Below are 19,232 nucleotides of genomic sequence, written 5' to 3'. Positions count from 1 at the left end.
TGCCATATGGAGAGGAAGAAAGATCTTTCTGAAGATGAAAAGCATGAAATGGTGCAATGTTGTGCAAAAGGCATGAAAACAACTAATATCGTGTGAAACTGAATGGAGATTATCAAAGTATCATAATTAATTGTATTAAAAGGGCAGCTATAAAAAAGCCAGTATTGAGCAGCAAACAGTTATTTGAAGCTGCTGGTGTCTCTGGAGTCTCAAGAAGCTCTTCATGCAGGCTGGCAGTTGTGCGTAAAGATGCATTTCAGCCACTCTAAACCAAACCTCACAAAGAGAAACATTCACAGTGGGTTTAGACTCATTTTTAAATAGTTTTATTCACTGACTAATGCCGTACTACAATAGATGGTCTAAATGGATGGATTTCTGGATGGTTGGTGAATGGCCACAACGTTCCAACAAGACTGCGATGTCAGCAAGGAGCTGGCAGGTGATGATTTGTGTTGGATTATTGGGAAGTAAGATGGAGGGTATTAAAATGACTTTTGCAAGACATGTGGAGCTCATAACTGTCCATTTTCAGCTATAAAAAGGAGAATAGTGCATAGTACAATACACTATTGTGCAATGCACTATGCACTATCCCATGCTGCAAAAAAACACCACAGCAATAAAACTGTTTGAAAATGTATTTCTAAACCCACTGTAAATGTTTCTCTTTGTGAGGTTTGGTTAGTGGGGTCTAATGCATCTTTACACACAACTGCCAGCCTGCATGAAGAGCTTCTCAAGACTCCAGAGACACCAGCAGCTTCAAATACCTGTTTGCTGCTCAACACTGGCTTTTTTATAGCTGCCCTTTTAATACAGTTAATTTTTTTGACAGGAACTTTCATTAATAAGCCTTTATCTGACCGAGTTCTGCTGTGCTCTAAATCACTCACAGATCTTATGCTAATACGATAATCTCTATTTAGTTTTCACACAATATTAGTTGTTTTCATGCCTTTTGCACAACATTGCACCATTTCATGCTTTTCATCTTCAGAAAGATCTTTCTTCCTCCCCATATTGCATGAGAACTGTGTCTTGCTTAATAATGTGGAACAACCTCTAAGTAGGGTCTCCATAGATCTGGCAAATTATTTTGTCTGATTGATACCAGTTGTCTAAAAAGACATGGATAAATAAACAAACAAACATTTTCTTAGAAAAACTAATATCTGAATGTTATTGTACTGAAATCTTACTGATTTGGATTTTGGAACACAGTGTAGATAGGAAGCAACTCCCCTGCTCACAATTAATAGTTTTGTTAGCATGTTGCTAAGCTAACACCTCAGTACTTTAATAATTGCAAAATACGTTGTACACACAAATATTGGTCAAAATAGTCAGTTTTTCATATAAGTAGTTTTTACTAATAAATTTTAGTATTGAATGATATATGTGGTTATTTAAAATCATCAGAACATTTGTATCCACTCGTCCGCCATTTTGGATTCATTTTTTCATTTGTCATTGCAGTAAGCCTACCTTTTGGAGAAAAAAACATGACAGTGATGCCTTAAAACTCTGTCTTGGTAGGCAGCTTACAAGGTTTTGGAACAGATTTTGTTGTAGATTTTGCATCATTTAGTTAAATCTGAAGTAATTAAAAGTAGGACAGATTGACAGACATTTATTCAGCACAGGAACTAGCAAGGCTTTTATTCAAAAAGAAAAAAAAAATGGTACAGCAATGGTGCTGGTGCTGCATTTTCAAATTCCATGGAAAAGTGTTCTGTGCATGACTGCGCATACACATTTTTGCCAAATATATCTTTAGTCATGCACATGAAAACTTGTGCCATGCAAAGATCCATTTTTTCCTGCTGATGTTTCCTGCTTGTATTAATACTCCCAAACCACTAACAGGTCACGTTTAAGCTACCGAGCATGCACTGCTTCCATGGTTACACTGTCCTAATGGATGCTTTACAAAAGTTGACCCTATAGTGGTCAAAGGTTAAAGAGCAAAATACAGGATGCCAACAGTCTTGCCTTTTAATATGATTCACTCTGTGCCAAGTTTTCTTTATATCTTGTTTTTTTGGATTGTTGACTTGAAGACCAAACAACCTGATGGATAATTAGTCCAAAAATATCCATTTGATTTAATGTTATCAGACCAAACGTTGCCTCACGCTATGGATTTTGGATTCCAGGATGTTGCATGTTCAAAGTCAGATTTGTACACTGTTACATTTGTCATTTACTAGAATATCTGACAAGTCATATTTCGGTACTTGCGTTAGTTTACTGGCTTAAAGCAATGAAATGTCCACAGTGGTGGCACTATGGACATGTATGTGTGTTTCAATGTCTTTGTGAGTTTAAAAGTATACCAGATTCAGTCGTGTTTGTGCATGTCTGCTTATAGTTTTTGAAATCTTATCAGAGTTGTATGTAATGTGTTTCTGTGCACTGTATCCACAAGCCTGTGTGTGTGTTCATGTGTGTCTGCCGTTCACTGTACATCTGTCTCTAAATGATGATTGGTACTGTAGATTGATTGTATAGGAAAAACAATTTTAAAATTTTAAATTGAAGTTTTATTAAAAAAATAAAATGTAATTACAAGAAATTCCCTTTTATACCACTGAATTCATGAATGGTTACACATCCTGGCCTTTTAATTTATGCAGCGGTGCTATTTCTCACTTTTTCATATTTACTTTTCATATTAGTATGATAAAATGTTAACACACATTTACCAACATGACCTAAGCAGTTGAAATCCTTCAGAAATATTTTTAAAATTTCAATGGGTAGATGACAATATAAGTTTTTTCCCCCAACATCAATATTTCAATTTTAAATGCTTAAGTGTGTGTGTGTGTGTGTGTAGTTAAAAGGTGCTATCGCCATAACTTTTTCAATATTTTAATTACTTAGTAATTCCTTCTCAAGTAGTCCTACGTGTGACAAATAAAAACATTCCATGTAGTTCCTCAGATAATATGAAGTCGTAATGCATGTGTAATAATTGTAAAAGAATTAAAAAAATTAATTTCCCGCAAATATTAACATCTGACTGATTGACGAATGCGTTATGCCCAACTGTCAAACTGACAAAAGAGTCCCTTTGTAAACTATGTGGAGTGTTAAAAGCGCATAAATCATAGACTGTACAAAAATAGGCATAAATACATAAGCCAAGTCTGTAAAACTGATACATTCTTATACACCTTTTAAATGAAAAAATTAACACACATTCTATGCTGTATAATAATAAGTAAATACAGTGTTCAGTAAATACAGGTGGTTTGTAATCGTGTTCAATATATTTCCTATATTGTCACAGACGCCCCCTGCTGGTAGTTTACTGGTATACTGCGTACTTATGCAGTACGTACCTGTTTTTTTGTTTGTTTTTTAATAGAATGTTAAACATTATGCAATTTCCTCGGGTTCATTCATCACACTGAACATGGAAGATCAAGTCAGGTTTTTATACAGCACTTTTACAAATATTGTGAGTCAACTGAGTATACACTGTAGAAAGTAAACTTGCATACTACACACAATATATGCCCTACACACAGCATAAATAAATCAGTAGTATGCTATTCCAAACTTAGATCAGTAGAACAGTTGGAAATTATACTTATCCATTATCATTTCCTGTCTGGAAATATGGCCAGTTTTTACATTTCATCATAACAGAGGGGTTCAAAAGTTCACTTGTGAAAATGTTTCTATTTTGCAATTTTCTACTTTAATACAGATTTGTTTCCATTATAAATTATAAGCATAGCAATTTGTGTGAAAAGCTGAATTGAAAAATGAACACTCTCTATTTTTAATCCCAGACTTTCAATGTGAACTCATATTTTTGAATGCCACTGTATATAAGGCTATTGATATTATTATAGAACCATATGAAATGGGTTTTGGTCAACAATTTTTTTCTCATAATTAGGCTGATATGTACAATGTATATGTACAATTCAATTGCTTCCAATGTGCCTTGAAGTGCAGTGTTCATGTCATTCTTTTCTGATATACATTTCCTTCCTACTATGGTTTATTCCTCCATGTTCTTGCCTTTTTTGCCCACTTTCACATACACCACTGTGAGTATGATAGCTGCCACCAAGATCAGTCCACTGGTCACCAGGTACGCTATGGGCAAAAAGTAATTCTGCCCACCAAACCAGGTCACCATGGAGATCACCAGCTCCTTCTGACCTCTAAAGGGCTCGACAGGAAAATCTGAAGTTATTGGTCAAGGCTAAATCTGCATCTGGAAATATATGTATATATATATATATATAAAAAAAAAAAAAAAATTAAACAGATAAATATGTTTTAAAGGGATAGTTGACACAAAATTTAAAATTCTGTCATGTTTTAATCATCCTCATGTTGTTCTAAGCCTGTATGACTTACTTTCTTCTGTGAAACAAAAGATATTTTTTAGAAATGTCTCAGTGGTTTTTTGTTGTTGTTTTTGTCCAACCAATGGAAGTCAATGGTCACCAAAACTGTTTGGTTACCAACACACTTTTTGTGTTCTGCAGAAGAAACTAAGTCATGGAGGTTTGAAACGACATGAGAGTGAGTAAATGATGACAGAATTTAAAACCCTTTAAATGAACTAAGGAAAAAAAATCCAATTTTGTCAGTAGTTAATGAGTTTTGCCACCAAACCAAAAGCCTGGCTTTCAGTGCTGCTGAACCATTTCCTTCCATTTACAGCCAGTTCTGTCCTCCATGAGCAAAGGATACTGTAAAATATAGAGACGCTGTAGTTGCCAGCAGGCAGGCCTTGAGTGAAAGGCCCTTGAGCACGATTGAGAACCCCATAAAGCTTTTTGAAATTAGGGAAGGCCGCCTCTCTCATCCAAACAATCAGGTCGTCATTTATGAAGCCATTGTTGTTGTGGTCTGTGTCATCCAGCTCATAAACCGGACGCTGCCAGTATAAGGGCCGAATCGTGCCTGAGAACAAACAGAGAGACAACAATGAGAAAAACAGACACATGCTCATAAACGCATGAGGCGTATGGTGTGTACCTTCAAAGGCTTGTTGGAGTGTGAATGTGTTGTTGGTCGGAGGGTTACGGAACTTGACGTTTTTGTCCGTGTACCAAGCGATGCCCTTCCTGTAGAGTGGAACTTGCAATTCTGGCCCGTTTGTTGGATAATACCTCACTGTAAATGAGTCTGAAAGAAAAATAAAATAGCATAAACAACCTAAAACATATACGGAAGAGGATTAGGGCCAAGCAATAATAAAAAAATAAAACCATCTCGAGATTAAAGTTGTTAAATTTTCGAGAAAAAAGTCGAAATGTTGAGAATAAACTCATTAAATTACGAGAAAAAACTCGTTAAATTTCAAGAAAAAGTCGTTAAATTACGAGAACAAATAATTCGTAATTTAACGACTTTTTCTCATAATTTAATGAGTTTATTCTCGACATTTTATTTCGACATTTTTTCTCGAAATTTAACAACTTTAATCTCGATAGTTTTATTTTTTTATTATTGCTTGGCCCTAATCCTCTTCCGTAAACATACATTAGCACAGCATACTAAAATGTGTCTCACCGTTGAACCTGCTGTTGGCCACAGCACCACATGGGGCAATGGGTACTCCGTTTGCATCATAATCGAACGGAGCGCAGTATGAACTCGGTGCCTACACGAGCAATAACAACATCTTGAATGTGATAACAGCGCTACTAATGTGAAGCATAGTGAGAGATCAAATAAAGACAGACGTTATTTTAATCAGTGAGTGGGAGGGATGAGGAAAGAGCGTGAAAAAGGAGTGCAAACAGAAGGGGAATGAAAGAGACGTCAAGCACCTTCAGGTTGTTCTTCCTCCCCACCATCTGTGTGTCATCGCGGGAGTCCATGTACCTCCGCAGGTTCTGATGAAAGTTTCTCAGACCGTAGTAAAAAAATACATCGCCCTGAGGGAGACAGCATGCTATCAGACATAGTACTACATCATGTTGATAGAAAACATGCTTATGATGACAAATTATGAGGTTCACATAATGTCTCGTTTAAATTTAGAATCAGACTTTTGTGAAATGATTTTAATTTTGGATATTTTCTCTTTAAAAAAAAAAGTAATGGTTTAAATCTTAAGTACAGAAAATAATTAGACAATAAAATATGTTATTTGAGTTTATGTAAATCTTTGGTCTAGACAGAAAATGATGTCATTCTTCTGGAATTTACTCTATTTTCACACTTTATCATGTTTACATCTATAAAAAAATAATGTATTTGCACACAATGCCAGACGCGAAAGCTTGACAGGCGTAGCAACAGTAACTAAGGAGGGCGGGGCTTAGCGAAGGGTCCATTTTCTTTTCAAAAAATCAGTGTTGAAAACAGTTGTGCTTCTTAAAGGGATAGTTCAACCAAAAGTGAAAAAACTGTCATTTACTCACCCACACGTTCCAAACCCATAAGACTTTCGTTCATCTTTGTAACACAAATGAAGATATTTTAATGAAATCTGAGGGATTTCTGTCCCTCCATTGACAGTCCACGCAACTACCACTTTAAAGGGTACATTAAAAACTTAAAACTAATCCATATGAATTGAGCGGTTTAGTCCAAATTTTTTGAAGAGACACAATTGCTTTATATGATGAACAGATTGAATTTAGGTTTTTATTCACATATAAACATAAAATCACACATGAGAATGAACCTCGTTGGTTCTCGTATGTCAAGCAAGCATGCTTGAACTTCCGCTTAACACAAATAATGTGCGAGTGGATGAATGTGTGAATATAAGCCTAAATTCAACCTGTTCATCCAATAACCATGATTTTGTCTCTTCAGAAATTTTTTGACTAAACCAATCAATTCTTATGGATTAGTTTTACGATCTCTTTGTGAACTTTTTGAAGTGTCAAAGTGGTAGTTGCATGGACTGTCAATGGGGGGACAGAAATCGCCCAGATTTCATCAAAAATACCTTGTATTCCAAAGGTGAACGAAGGTCTTACAGGTTTGGAATGACATGAGAGTGAGTAATTTATGATGTAATTTTAATTTTTGGGTGAACTAAACCTTTAATATTTTTGTGAAAGCCATAATACATTTTTGTTTTTTTTTTTCATATTTCTTTGATGAATAAAAAGTTCAGAATAACAGCATTTACTTGAAATTTAGAAATAGAATTTTTTTTTAACATTATACACATCTTTACTGTCACTTTTGATCAATTTAATGCATCCTTGCTAAATAAAATGATCAAGCTCCTTTAAAAATCTTAAAGAATTTTGAATGGTCATATCACTTCTTGATCTGACCCACCGAAAAGGTTTTTGGAACGTAGAAGTTGACTAAGCATTCGCAGGTTGTTCTGGTGTGGATGGCATGCTTCCGCATCTCGAAGCATCGTTCACATGTTCCAGCATTAGTGTAGTCCACCTATGCAGCAGAAAGAACAACATATAACATGACTGTAAAATGTGACTGCGGTTGGAGTTACGGCAGCACGTGCTCCAACATGTGATGTGGTGCATGTGTGGGTGTCACAAGTTTGAATTCCATTCACCCCTTTTCTTTCCATCATTTATCAATGTGACCATAATGAGCAATTTTCTCTATAGAGGTAGAATAATGTAGAAAACCAGATTATTATACATAATAAAAACATCAAAGTGATGCCCATGCAAATGATGCGGTCATGTTGCTATATGGTTGCTAAGATGTTCTGGGTGGTTGTTTACTGGCCCAATTTAAAATAGCGCACCCCCAAGGCTATGATATTCTGGTCTGTAGATATGGCTGCCTTAGCAAGCAGTGCTAATGACAAACGAGACGACAATCACAATCATATGTAGTTAGCTACTTTAATTGAACAACTAATTTAAATGGTTTAATAAGTGGTAATGTAATGACTTGGTTACAATTTGGTTTTTGACCACCAACCTTGAGGAAAAGTTTAATGATAGAGAAACCAATATTTTGAATTTATCAAATTACAAATGTTAGGTCTATTACAAGTAAAAATAGCTAAAGAACTTGAATAATACATAATATTGCACTATAAAAACACACTAAATTCACACTCTGATGGATTTGTACGTTGAGTTGAGGTTGTTTCCACATCTTCCTGGTCTGTTTCTCCACTTCCTGCTGTTTTGCAAATTGGCACTTGATAAAAACAAAAACAAAAAAAAACATCTAACCTTCAGTTCATATGTGTTCTCAACAGTGATGAGGAGCCAGATGCCCAGAAACAAGCACACGAGAGAGAGGATGTAGAAGGTTGGCAGCACGGTCTGTGCCGTGAGAGATGGAGACCAGGCGGGTAACCTCTGCTGTTTAAATGCGGAGTTATCCGGACGCCTCGACAGTGGCCCTGTACCTGCCTGCTTCTTTCCCATCTCAGATTCTCTATAACTTCACAAATATATTAATAACACAAATTTAAATAAGAAAGTGTTTTCTTTAACTGCCACCGAAGGAAGTTTTCCCAGTTCCCAGTGTGACTGAACCTTTGAACCTTAAGTGACTGTTACTTATTAACTACAACCACTCCACCTTATACACACAGAGAGCAGTTCTCCCTGTATTTAGCTCGAACTGTGAAACCTCCCCAGCGCTCTACACATTCTTTTCCATCAGAACTGAGTCTCTCCTCATTCCTGGACTCTGCCGTAATGTGTGGGAGCAGCATCCGAGTAAATGTGTGTGCACTTGGTGTTGTAACAGGATATTGCATTAAGCAGAATATTTTGAATAAAGTATAAACAGTCTAAAATGGGAGGGGCTCCTGATGTACAAAACCAAAAAAAAAAAAAAAGAATAGATCTTTTTGTCCAATCAGATTTTTTTTTATTGTAAAAAAACATTCACACATTTTTTTCCTCTTGCAACAGATGTCACAAATACATTACAATAGCTCTATAATAGCTACGTTAAACGTGTAAATAACAGAACAGGCTGCTCAAAAGAGTCCTATTTTAAATGTTCCTTCCCTGCAGCTCTTAATTAGACCATGGTCCATCATTTTCAGTAAGTCTCCTTTCACCTGAAACAAAATAAAAAATATTTTCAGCTATTTTACCCCCAGTTATCAGAATCGAGTTGAAGTTTAAATGGATAGTTCAGTCATCTGTCAGGAAATTCTGTCATCATTTGCTCACCCTCAAGCTGATCCAAACCTGTATACATTTCTTTGGAAGATATTTGGAAGAATGTTTGTAACCTAGCAGACCTCTCCCCCCATTGACTGCCATGGTATTTTTTTTCACCTACTATGGCAGTCAATGGGGGGGGCGAGATCTGCTTGGTTACTGACATTCTTCCAAATATCTTCTTTTGTGATTAGCAGAACAAAGAAATGTTTACAGGTATCCCTTTAAAGTCAGTTAAACAAAATTAAATCCAAATGAGCAAAGTTTAGTTTATCAGATATGCACATTTAAAATTTAGTCTTTTTCTTCCTAGAAAATGGGACAAAAATTATTGATGTTCTTGTTCACACAACTAACAACAGGAAGTAGCCAAACATATTTTTTAATGGTTGTGATATAAAAGAATGCCTTTTGGCAGTTTAAAAAAAAACGTGTTTAATGTTTTTACAGAAAATATGGTGACACAGGAAATCATCTGTATTAAAGGTGCAATATGTAATATTTTTGCAGTAAAATATCCAAAAAACACTAGGCCAGTGTTATATATTTTGTTCACTTGAGTACTTACAATATCCCAAATGTTTCCAACTGTTTGTAAATCGTGAGAAAATTGCAATTTTAACCAAGGCTACGGGACGTGTAAGGAGTCGCCCGTCGATTGCGTCATACCCACGTTAACCCCCTGGTATGCCTCGGTTTCTGGTTTTATTTTGTAGAAACCATGGAAACACCAAAGACGCTTTAATATATTACACGTTTTAATAGACAAGGGAACAACTGTTTTGATATATTTATAGACAGAAAACGAATTATTGTTATATACCTCAACACGTTTAGTCTTATTGTTTAAATAAATTCTTGATTTTTGTGAGTACCATGCTTCACCATGCCTCAGAGAAAAAACACTATTTTGTAATCAGATGCAGCTTTATTTTTAGTAACAGTAATATATAATTTTCTCCATCATATAATACGTTTAAAATGAATTGCATGCCATTTATCAACACAAGCCATCCAGCGCATTTAATGTGATATTCTAAAATCGATCTATCTTACTGCAGTGTGTCTCAAACAAGTGTCTCATAGCAGCCACCGAGCGAATGCACAGAGTAAAGTTATAACATTTTCAACAAACGCAAATGTATCTAATATGATAAACAGAGCTGCGTTACCTCATACTCATGACTGGAAAAGCGGAAGCGGCGCTGGCGACTGTCATAAAAAAAGTTCCGCTGCTTGTGTATTGTGTGATCGCTCCAGCGGCCTCGTTCAGCTCCCACAACACTCGGTACTCCTCTGCTTCATACTACAGTAACATTAATAATCGCATCCATGAACATGATTTCTTCCTGAGTTCTATCCCAATTCTTTTGCACCGCCCGTTGAGGTGGAGACCACATGTCCCAAGGTTTCGCTCTCAAACTTTGCGTCATCAAGCTACGCCTTTGTTTTGAATAGGCTTCTAGTGACCTCTAGTGGACAAAATTATTACATACTGCACCTTTAAGTGTGTATCATAATTTTGGCTAAATCTACATTAGATATCAACATGTTAGATTTTTTTTTTTTTTTTTTTAAATATCTTTGTAATGTTATAATAAACATGCCTGTCCTATCTGAAAACAGCATATACAGTATGTCAGTGCTACCTCTGGCATATCCACCATTCTCCTGAGCTTCTGGTCTCGGTAGTTCCAGTCCAGTACCAGATACCTCAGTCCTTCCACAGTCAAACCCTCTAGAGCACAAAGATCACAAGTCAAGCAGCACAAAAAAAAGACATTTCACAAAACTGAAAACAATGCAAGATGGTTAAAATAACACATTTACAATAAATGTGCATCAAAACAAACCTTTCTCTAACAAGGCACAAATTCTCCCAGGAGTTCCAACAGCAATATGGGTCACACCTTTACTCAATGACTTGATCTGGTCATCCACTTTGATGTGTTTCGCGAACAGCTTTAGCACTTTAGCTTGACCTTTAAATGCCATCAGCTGCCTTAAATACAAAGAGAGAAAAAATGTCTAACACTTGGGAAGACAAACTCTGTATTGTTCAAAACAGAACAACTGAAACTCACTTAATGACATCAATGGCTCTGAGAGCGGATCCGCAAACGATGAGCAACACCACTGACCGGGTCTGGGTGTGCTGCTTCTGGACTTTAGCCCACTTTGGACAAACTGAAATAAAATGTGTTAATATGAAATGTGTTGATAAAAAATATTTACAATTAACGCAATGCACACAATTAAAAAAGCCCCGTGACTCGCCGTTCAACTATTTCGTGTAAGTAAGAATTTCTTTTGCAAGAAATTAATACTTTTATTCAAGAAGGATGCATTACATTTATTAAATGTGACAATAAACACAATATAATGTTACAAGAGATTTCTATATCAAATAAATTATGTTATTTTTGATTTATAGAAAGTTTAAAAGAAAAAAGAAAAAAAGATTGTGGTTGTCAACATATTGATAATAATAAGAAATGTTTTATGAGTAGCAAATCAGCATATTAAAATGATTTCTGAAGGAACATGTGACACTGAAGACTGGAGTAATGGCTGCTGAAAATTCAGCTTTGCCATCACAAGAATAAATTACACTTAAAATATATTAAAATTATTATTTTTTCACAGTATTACTGATTTTACTGTATTTTTGATCATAAAAAATCATTAAAAATCATTAAATCACCATTTACCGTCATGTTGTTCTAAACATGTATGAGTTTATTTCTTCTGTTGAACACAAAATGATATTTTAAAGAATGTTGATAATCAAACAGTTGACGGTAGCCATTGATTTCCATAGTATTTTTTTCCTTACTATGGAAATCAATGGCTACAGTCAACCAACATTCTTTAAAATATCATCTTTTGTGTTCAACAGAAGAAAGAAACTCATGAAGAACAACTTGAGGGTGAGTAAATGATGAGAAAATTTTAATTTTTGGCTGAACTGTCCCTTCAAGAAACTGAAAGACTGCATAAAAAGACAAACACAGTGTATATATACGGTGTTTTACCTTCTTTGAGGTAAGACGACAAGCTATGAGTAAGGTCATTACTGCTGAGGAAACAAGAGTCTGAAACAGAAAAGACAACAAACAAAATCAACCTACTCATCCAATACCCAGATTCAAGCGAAACCACACATAAATGCACATTAATCGACTCACCCTTCAGCGTCAGCTCCTCCTGCTCAATAACAGAGCGTGTCTGGCTGTAGTGATTCTTCAGAAGGCTCATAAGGTCAGCTGGAGTGCCCGGCACAGGCTCGGAGCTCGTCAGGACATCTGTGATAGTTTTCTTCTTCTAAAGACAAAGGAGAATTATGCAACAATAATAATGTTTAAAAGGATTAGTTCATTTTCAAATAAAATTTTCCTGATAATTTACTCACCCCCATGTCATCCAAGATGTTCATGTCTTTCTTTCTTCAGTCGAAAAGAAATTAAGGTTTTTGATGAAAACCTTCCAGGATTATTCTCCTTATAGTGGACTTCAGTGGCCTCCAAACGGTTGAAGGTCAAAATTACAGTTTCAGTGCAGCTTCAAAGGGCTTTAAACGATACCAGACGAGGAATAAGGGTCTTCTAGCGAAATAATCTGTCTTAAAAAATACAACTGTATATGCTTTATAAATCACCTTGCAAGTGGTTCCGCCATTCCACTTTCTGTACTCTTCAAAAACCTTACACTGTATGTCCTACACCTTCCCTATTCTACTTACAGAATGAACGGAAAGACAGAAAAGACAACAAAGGAGAATTATGCAACAACCAGCAGCCACACCAGCAGCCCTCTCCTCTAATTTCACTTTCTCTCACACCTCACGCCAGATTGGGAGGGGTGGTGGTACTGGTTTGCTTATGTCCAATGAATGGAAGTTCAATCCTTTACCATCTCTCTCTGAAAATGGCTCATTTGAATCACATGCAATTACCATCACCTACCCTACCAAAATTCATGTTGTAGTTGTCTATCGTCCCCCAGGTCAGCTAGGTAACTTCTTGGAGGAGTTGGATGTGTTACTCTCATCCTTCCCCGAGGATGGCACTCCTCTGCTAGTACTTGGTGACTTCAACATCCATCTAGACAAACCTCAGGCTGCTGACTTCCACACGCTGCTTGCCTCATTTGATCTCAAGCGAGTGGCTACCTCAGCTACCCACAAATCAGGTAACCAATTGGACCTCATCTACACACGCTGTGGCTCCACCGACAATACACTGGTTACTCCACTACACACCTCAGACCACTTTCTCATTACTTTCACACTCAACCTGACCCCCAACTCATCACACACCCCACCACACGTCACTTTTCGGCGAAACCTACGCTCCCTCACACCATCTCATCTATCCTCTTTGGTCTCATCCACACTTCCTCCCGCTAACCAATTCTCATCAATGGACACTAACACTGCTACTGACACTCTCTGCACCACTCTATCATCTTGCTTAGATGATTTCTGCCCCCTCTTAACCAGACCAGCCCGCGCCACCCCCTCTGCCCCCTGGCTCTCTGATGTTCTCCGTGAGCATTGGTCTAGACTCAGGGCTGCAGAGAGGAAGTGGCGCAAATCTAAAAATCCTACTGACCTTAGCTTATATCAGTCACTCCTTTCTTCTTTCTCTACTAATGTCACCAATGCTAAAACCTCCTACTATCACACTAAAATTAACAACTCAAATGACTCCCGAAAACTTTTCAAAACCTTCTCTTCTCTTCTTTGCCCTCCTCCCCTCCCTCTCACATCAGTTCTTACAGCTGATGACTTTGCCACTTTCTTCACACATAAAATAACAACCATCAGCGGCCAATTCTCCACACCACACACTGACAAGAACATCTTAATTGAAAACACACAAATTCTCCCCTCCTTCTCTATGCTTTCTGAGGCAGATGTTTCCAAACTCATTCTTTCCAATCACCCTACTACCTGTCCGCTAGACCCTATCCCCACTCCTCTTCTTCAGGCCATCTCCTCCTCAATTCTACCTGCACTCACTCACATTATCAATTCCTCCCTTCACACTGGAACATTTCCCACAGCTTTTAAGCAGGCTAGGATTACCCCACTGCTTAAGAAACCCACTCTGAATCCAGCTCTTTTAGAAAACTACAGACCAGTATCCCTTCTTCCTTTCATTGCTAAGACACTTGAGAGAGTTGTATTCAACCAACTGTCTACTTATCTCTCACAGAACAACCTCCTTGACAACCACCAGTCTGGTTTCAAGAGTGGCCACTCTACTGAGACTGCCCTGCTCTCAGTCACTGAAGCCCTGAGACTGGCACGAGCATCTTCAAAATCATCAGTACTCATCTTGCTGGACCTGTCTGCTGCCTTTGACACAGTGAACCACCAGATCCTCCTGTCTACACTCATGTCGAAGGGCATCACGGGAACCGCGCTCCAGTGGTTCGAGTCTTACCTCTCAGGTAGGTCCTTCAGGGTATCTTGGAGAGGTGAGGTGTCCAAGTCACATCATCTTGCTACTGGGGTACCTCAGGGCTCTGTGCTTGGTCCACTTCTCTTCTCCATCTACACGTCATCACTAGGATCGGTCATTCAGGATCATGGTTTCTCCCATCACTGTTATGCTGATGACACACAACTCTACCTCTCATTCCAACCAGATGATCCGACGGTTGCTGGTCGCATCACAACCTGCCTGACAGCCATTTCTGCCTGGATGAAGGACCACCACCTCCAACTGAACCTTGCAAAAACGGAACTGCTTGTGATCGGTGCAAACCCAACACTTCATCACAACCTTTCAGTTCAACTTGGGTCTTCAACCATCACTCCTTCCAGGACAGCCAGAAACCTTGGAGTGGTGATGGATGCTGGTCTAACCTTCACAGATCATGTTGCAGCAACGACCCGGTCCTGCAGATTTGCCTTGTACAACATCAGGAAGATTAGACCCTTCCTATCTGAACATTCCACACAAATTCTTGTCCAAGCTCTTGTTCTATCCAGACTGGACTACTGTAATGCTCTCTTGGCTGGCCTTCCAGCATGCACTATCAAGCCTCTACAACTGATCCAAAATGCTGCAGCAAGACTGGTCTTCAACGAACCGAAGAGAGCGCACGTCACTCCTCTCTTCATCAGTCTGCACTGGCTGCCAGTAGCTGCTCGCATCCAATTCAAGGCTCTGATGTTTGCTTACAGAACGACAGCTGGCTCTGCACCGCTATACCTTAACTCACTACTTCAGACTTACGCGCCCTCCAGAAACCTGCGTTCTGCAAGTGAACGGCGCCTTGTGGTGCCATCACATAGGGGCACAAAATCACTCTCACGGACCTTCTCCGGGACTGTTCCTGGCTGGTGGAATGACCTACCACGCTCTATCCGAGCAGCCGAGTCTCTAGCCATTTTCAAAAAAATGCTAAAGACGTATCTTTTTCGTCAGCACTTGACCCAGTAGTAGTAGCACTTACCTTGACTAATATTCTTCTCCTATCTGTGTATTTATTTATTTAAAAAAAAAAATAAAAAAAAAATAATAATAATTCGCTATGAGCACTTTACTGACATAACTGTGACTTCACTCAGCACTTACATACTGTTGTTCTCATGTTGATTTAATTGATTCTACTACTCTCATTTGTAAGTCGCTTTGGATAAAAGCGTCTGCTAAATGACTAAATGTAAATGTAAATGTAAATGAACGCAGCGCCAGTTCAGTTTTTTTCTGTAAGTAGAATAGGGAAGGCGCAGGAAGTACAGTGTAAGATTTTTGAAGAATATGAAAGTGGAACCACTTGGAAGGTGATCATTTGTTTGTATAAAGCATATACATTTACATTTTTTTTCGAAAATCATTTCGCTAGATCATTTCTTTCTCATTATCATTTCTTATTTCCTCGTCTGGTATCGTTTAAAGCCCTTTGAAGCTGCACTGAATCTGTCATTTTTACTTTGGAGGCCACTGAAGTCCACTATATGGAGAATAATCCTGGAATGTTTTCATCAAAAACCTTAATTTCTTTTTGACTGAAGAAAGAAAGACATGAACATCTTGGATTGGGGGTGAGTAAATTATCAGGAAATTTTTATTTGAAAGTGAACTAATTCTTTAAAGCAGTTACATCAGTGGCAGAGACAGTAACAAGAGATGGAATTAATTAATTCAGATAAGCTAAACGTACTAAATGTATACTAAATGTTAACCAAGACCTATGAAAACTGAGAAATGAGCTTTCAAATTCTGTTCAGTAAAATCTCTGTAGAAAGTTTGCTCTTTTTGTCATGTCTTTTTTTCTCTTTTCTATCGAGCATGATGAAAAAAATATTCTGAAGCAGCATATTGAACTGGGCAAAAGAGTTTGACACATACAGTAACATTAACCGACATGTGAATCACAATTCTTACCTTTCTTCTCTTCTTGTTTTTGTTGGACTCCTTATCACCCTTTTCCTCTGATCTCTCCTGTGTGATGAAACATTCTTTCTGCAGGGAAAGACAGTCTTTACTTAAAGATGCCCTGGTTCTGTTTTTGCTCATAAGACCTTTTGTCTCAAAGACATCTCTTTGATGAAAGACTTAAATGCCTGAACCCAAGAAAAAAAAAAAAGATTCACAAAGTCGAGGTTTCTACATCTTTTAAAGTGTCCATATTATGCTCATGTACAAGTTCATAATTGTATTTTTGGAGTCTGTTAGAATACATTTACATGATTTAATGTTTTCTCATATTTTAAATTACTGTAGCATCTCTTTTCAAACTCTGCCTGAAAAGCTCCGTTTTAGTGTCTTTGTCTTTAAAGTCTGCCTTTCCGAAAAGCCCAGTCAGCTGGCCCAGTCAGCTGGTCCAGTCTGTTGAGATTGATCAACTGATTAGAGCATGGGTGGGCAAACTCGGCCCTGGTCCACTGTCCTGCAGAGTTTAGCACCAACCCTAATCAAACACACCTAAACCAGCTAATCAATTTCTTCAGGATTACTAGAAGGCTACAGACAGGTGGGTTTTATCAGGGTTGGAGATAAACTCTGCAGGACAGTGGCCCTCCAGGACCAAGTTTGCCCATCCCTGGTTTAGAGTGTGTGTGGGAACACCCCTTTAACATAATCACATTTAAGCTCTTGTGGTTTCATGAGCAGCTATAAACTAAAATATCTAGGATAACTCAGTATCGGAAGTGCATACAATGTTTTTGCCCTTGCAGCAAAAAAAAAAAAAAAAAAAAAATTGTCTCCTTGCAAAATCACTTATCCAACTGAACTGTTCTTTGAGGGTGGGTCAAATCTGCCTGTAGGTGGGCTTTATGTAAATTAAACTCCTTTTGGTGTGGACTTTGAAGATCATTTACATGCACAAACAGCTATATTACACACTATAGGAAAGGTAAAGTAATAGGAGCCCTTTAAATAGAAGGGATATTTTAACAGGTTTCTAAAGGAACCCCAACACTAAAGCCTCACCACAAATCCACTGCATTGGTTGAGCCACACTTGAGCTTTAACAGAGTGCAACAGCAGCCATACTTTTTTTTTAATATGACAATATAACATATCTTTTCTTTTGAGAGCATAGGGAAATTACATCTTTAGCAGTGCTTCATGGATGTGGGCGGTCGCTGCAGAGCTCTTTTGACATGATTTGCTTCTCTGATTGTAGTTTTCTTTGCAAAATCATGGCATAGCTCTCAGTCAATCGGACTAGTTATTTTTTAAATTAACTGAAAGGCATATTTACTTCCAGGACCTGATTGCTGCACACTATTCGGTCAGATTTTTAATGGCCTCACAATCATCACATTTGTGTGTGTATTACCTTAACCGTTTTCTTCCTCTTCTTTTTCTTAGTGCTGTCTTGAATCTGTTTTTCACCCTTCCTTTTCCTTGATGTAGATTTATTCGGTTGTTCTTCTGTAATTGGCTGTGTGTCCTCCTCTACCTCTGACACACCTTCATGCGACAAAATTTGCAAATAAACTTTCCAATAGAAAAACTGATTGAACAAGGCAACAAAAATTTCATGATGTACATTAATATCCATATAAATACAATTGTTTACATGGGAGAAAACTACATATCCCAAGATGCTCCGCAGACAGTTCAAACACGTGTTGTGTGTAGTCTGAATCCAGTAAGAAATGTTTAGAAATAGATCCGACAATATGAGGCTAACCAAGTTCCAATTGGTTTTCGTTTATAGACAAGTATTTCATGTAAGTAACAAAGGATTTTTTAACGACCTAACAGAACCTTGTTAGGCAGAAGTTTCTAGAGGACTACATAGTGTGGCATGGCACAGCAGGCTGTTTAAAACCGACACGCACAGAGCATAAATACATGACACAAACATTACAGCACGAAGTATAGTTCAAATAAACAAAAAACATATGTTTGTTACCTGAATTGTCTTCCTGGGTCCACCACTCGTCTCCTAAATCATCAGCCATGTCTCAAACCGCAACCGCATGTCTGGAGTTTGCGCACGGCAGATTCGCATAGTATAAAAACTGCGCGAATCTACCGGTAAGAATAATGTGACACTATTATTGAAATAATAAACGAACCATCCAATATAATTATTTTAGAATAAGGCTTATATAATTGTAAGCAGAAAAAAAAAACATTCGAGTGTTACTAAAATTTTACGTTAATTTTTTTTTTTAGTTTTGATTATTGAGGTTTATTTGTAACCTGAAAATAAGTCTAAACCTAACTGAGCTGAGGCACTGTTATATTTCGGGTTTAATGTGGTTTCATTATGCGGTTTTCCGATTAACTAAGTCTGAACCACTAGGAGGCGCTGAGTCCTATACAATTATAATTATCACTCTGCAGGGTGTTTACCATCTCTGTATGTATGTGTGTGTGAATGTTGGACCGGGATGGAGAATTTGAGATGTGTGTGTGCTCGTTTGTTCCACTTTACACCACACTTGTTTGACTGGACATTACTCTATAATTTCTTCTTTCTCCTTCCAAGCCATCGCGCCCCTACCCCTCCATGCGCGCTCGCATACACAAGAACGCGCACGCAATTATTTATTCATCACAAACATGAATTAAAAATCTGTTTCCCTTCAGCGTACAGCACTGAAAGCAACTTCACAGGCTGTTCATCTAACACCGA

At 37.7% G+C, this 19,232-nt stretch overlaps 2 protein-coding genes across 2 annotated transcripts; both read right to left on the bottom strand.

The window, feature by feature from the left end:
* Positions 1-1,134: 1,134 nt before the first annotated feature.
* On the bottom strand, positions 1,135-8,610 carry tmem30c (transmembrane protein 30C). Its single transcript, XM_067409775.1, has 7 exons — positions 8,166-8,610; positions 7,285-7,401; positions 5,811-5,918; positions 5,551-5,641; positions 5,014-5,163; positions 4,726-4,938; positions 1,135-4,209 (listed from the first exon to the last, which is right to left on the bottom strand). Exons 1-7 carry the CDS (start codon positions 8,361-8,363, stop codon positions 4,022-4,024), a joined length of 1,065 nt encoding a protein of 354 aa, XP_067265876.1. The 5' UTR covers positions 8,364-8,610; the 3' UTR covers positions 1,135-4,021.
* Positions 8,611-8,788: 178 nt separating this feature from the next.
* Positions 8,789-18,611, bottom strand: cmss1 (cms1 ribosomal small subunit homolog). Its single transcript, XM_067409777.1, has 9 exons — positions 18,504-18,611; positions 17,922-18,055; positions 16,520-16,597; positions 12,305-12,440; positions 12,152-12,211; positions 11,201-11,303; positions 10,970-11,118; positions 10,766-10,854; positions 8,789-9,010 (listed from the first exon to the last, which is right to left on the bottom strand). The coding sequence occupies exons 1-9, from the start codon at positions 18,550-18,552 to the stop codon at positions 8,927-8,929; spliced, it is 882 nt and encodes a 293-aa protein (XP_067265878.1). The 5' UTR covers positions 18,553-18,611; the 3' UTR covers positions 8,789-8,926.
* Positions 18,612-19,232: the final 621 nt, after the last annotated feature.

This window comes from Chanodichthys erythropterus, chromosome 14 (genome assembly GCF_024489055.1).
Source record: "Chanodichthys erythropterus isolate Z2021 chromosome 14, ASM2448905v1, whole genome shotgun sequence".
Taxonomy (NCBI): domain Eukaryota; kingdom Metazoa; phylum Chordata; class Actinopteri; order Cypriniformes; family Xenocyprididae; genus Chanodichthys; species Chanodichthys erythropterus.
Note: the sequence above shows the minus strand (reverse complement) of the source record. Positions and strands in the feature narration are given on the sequence as shown.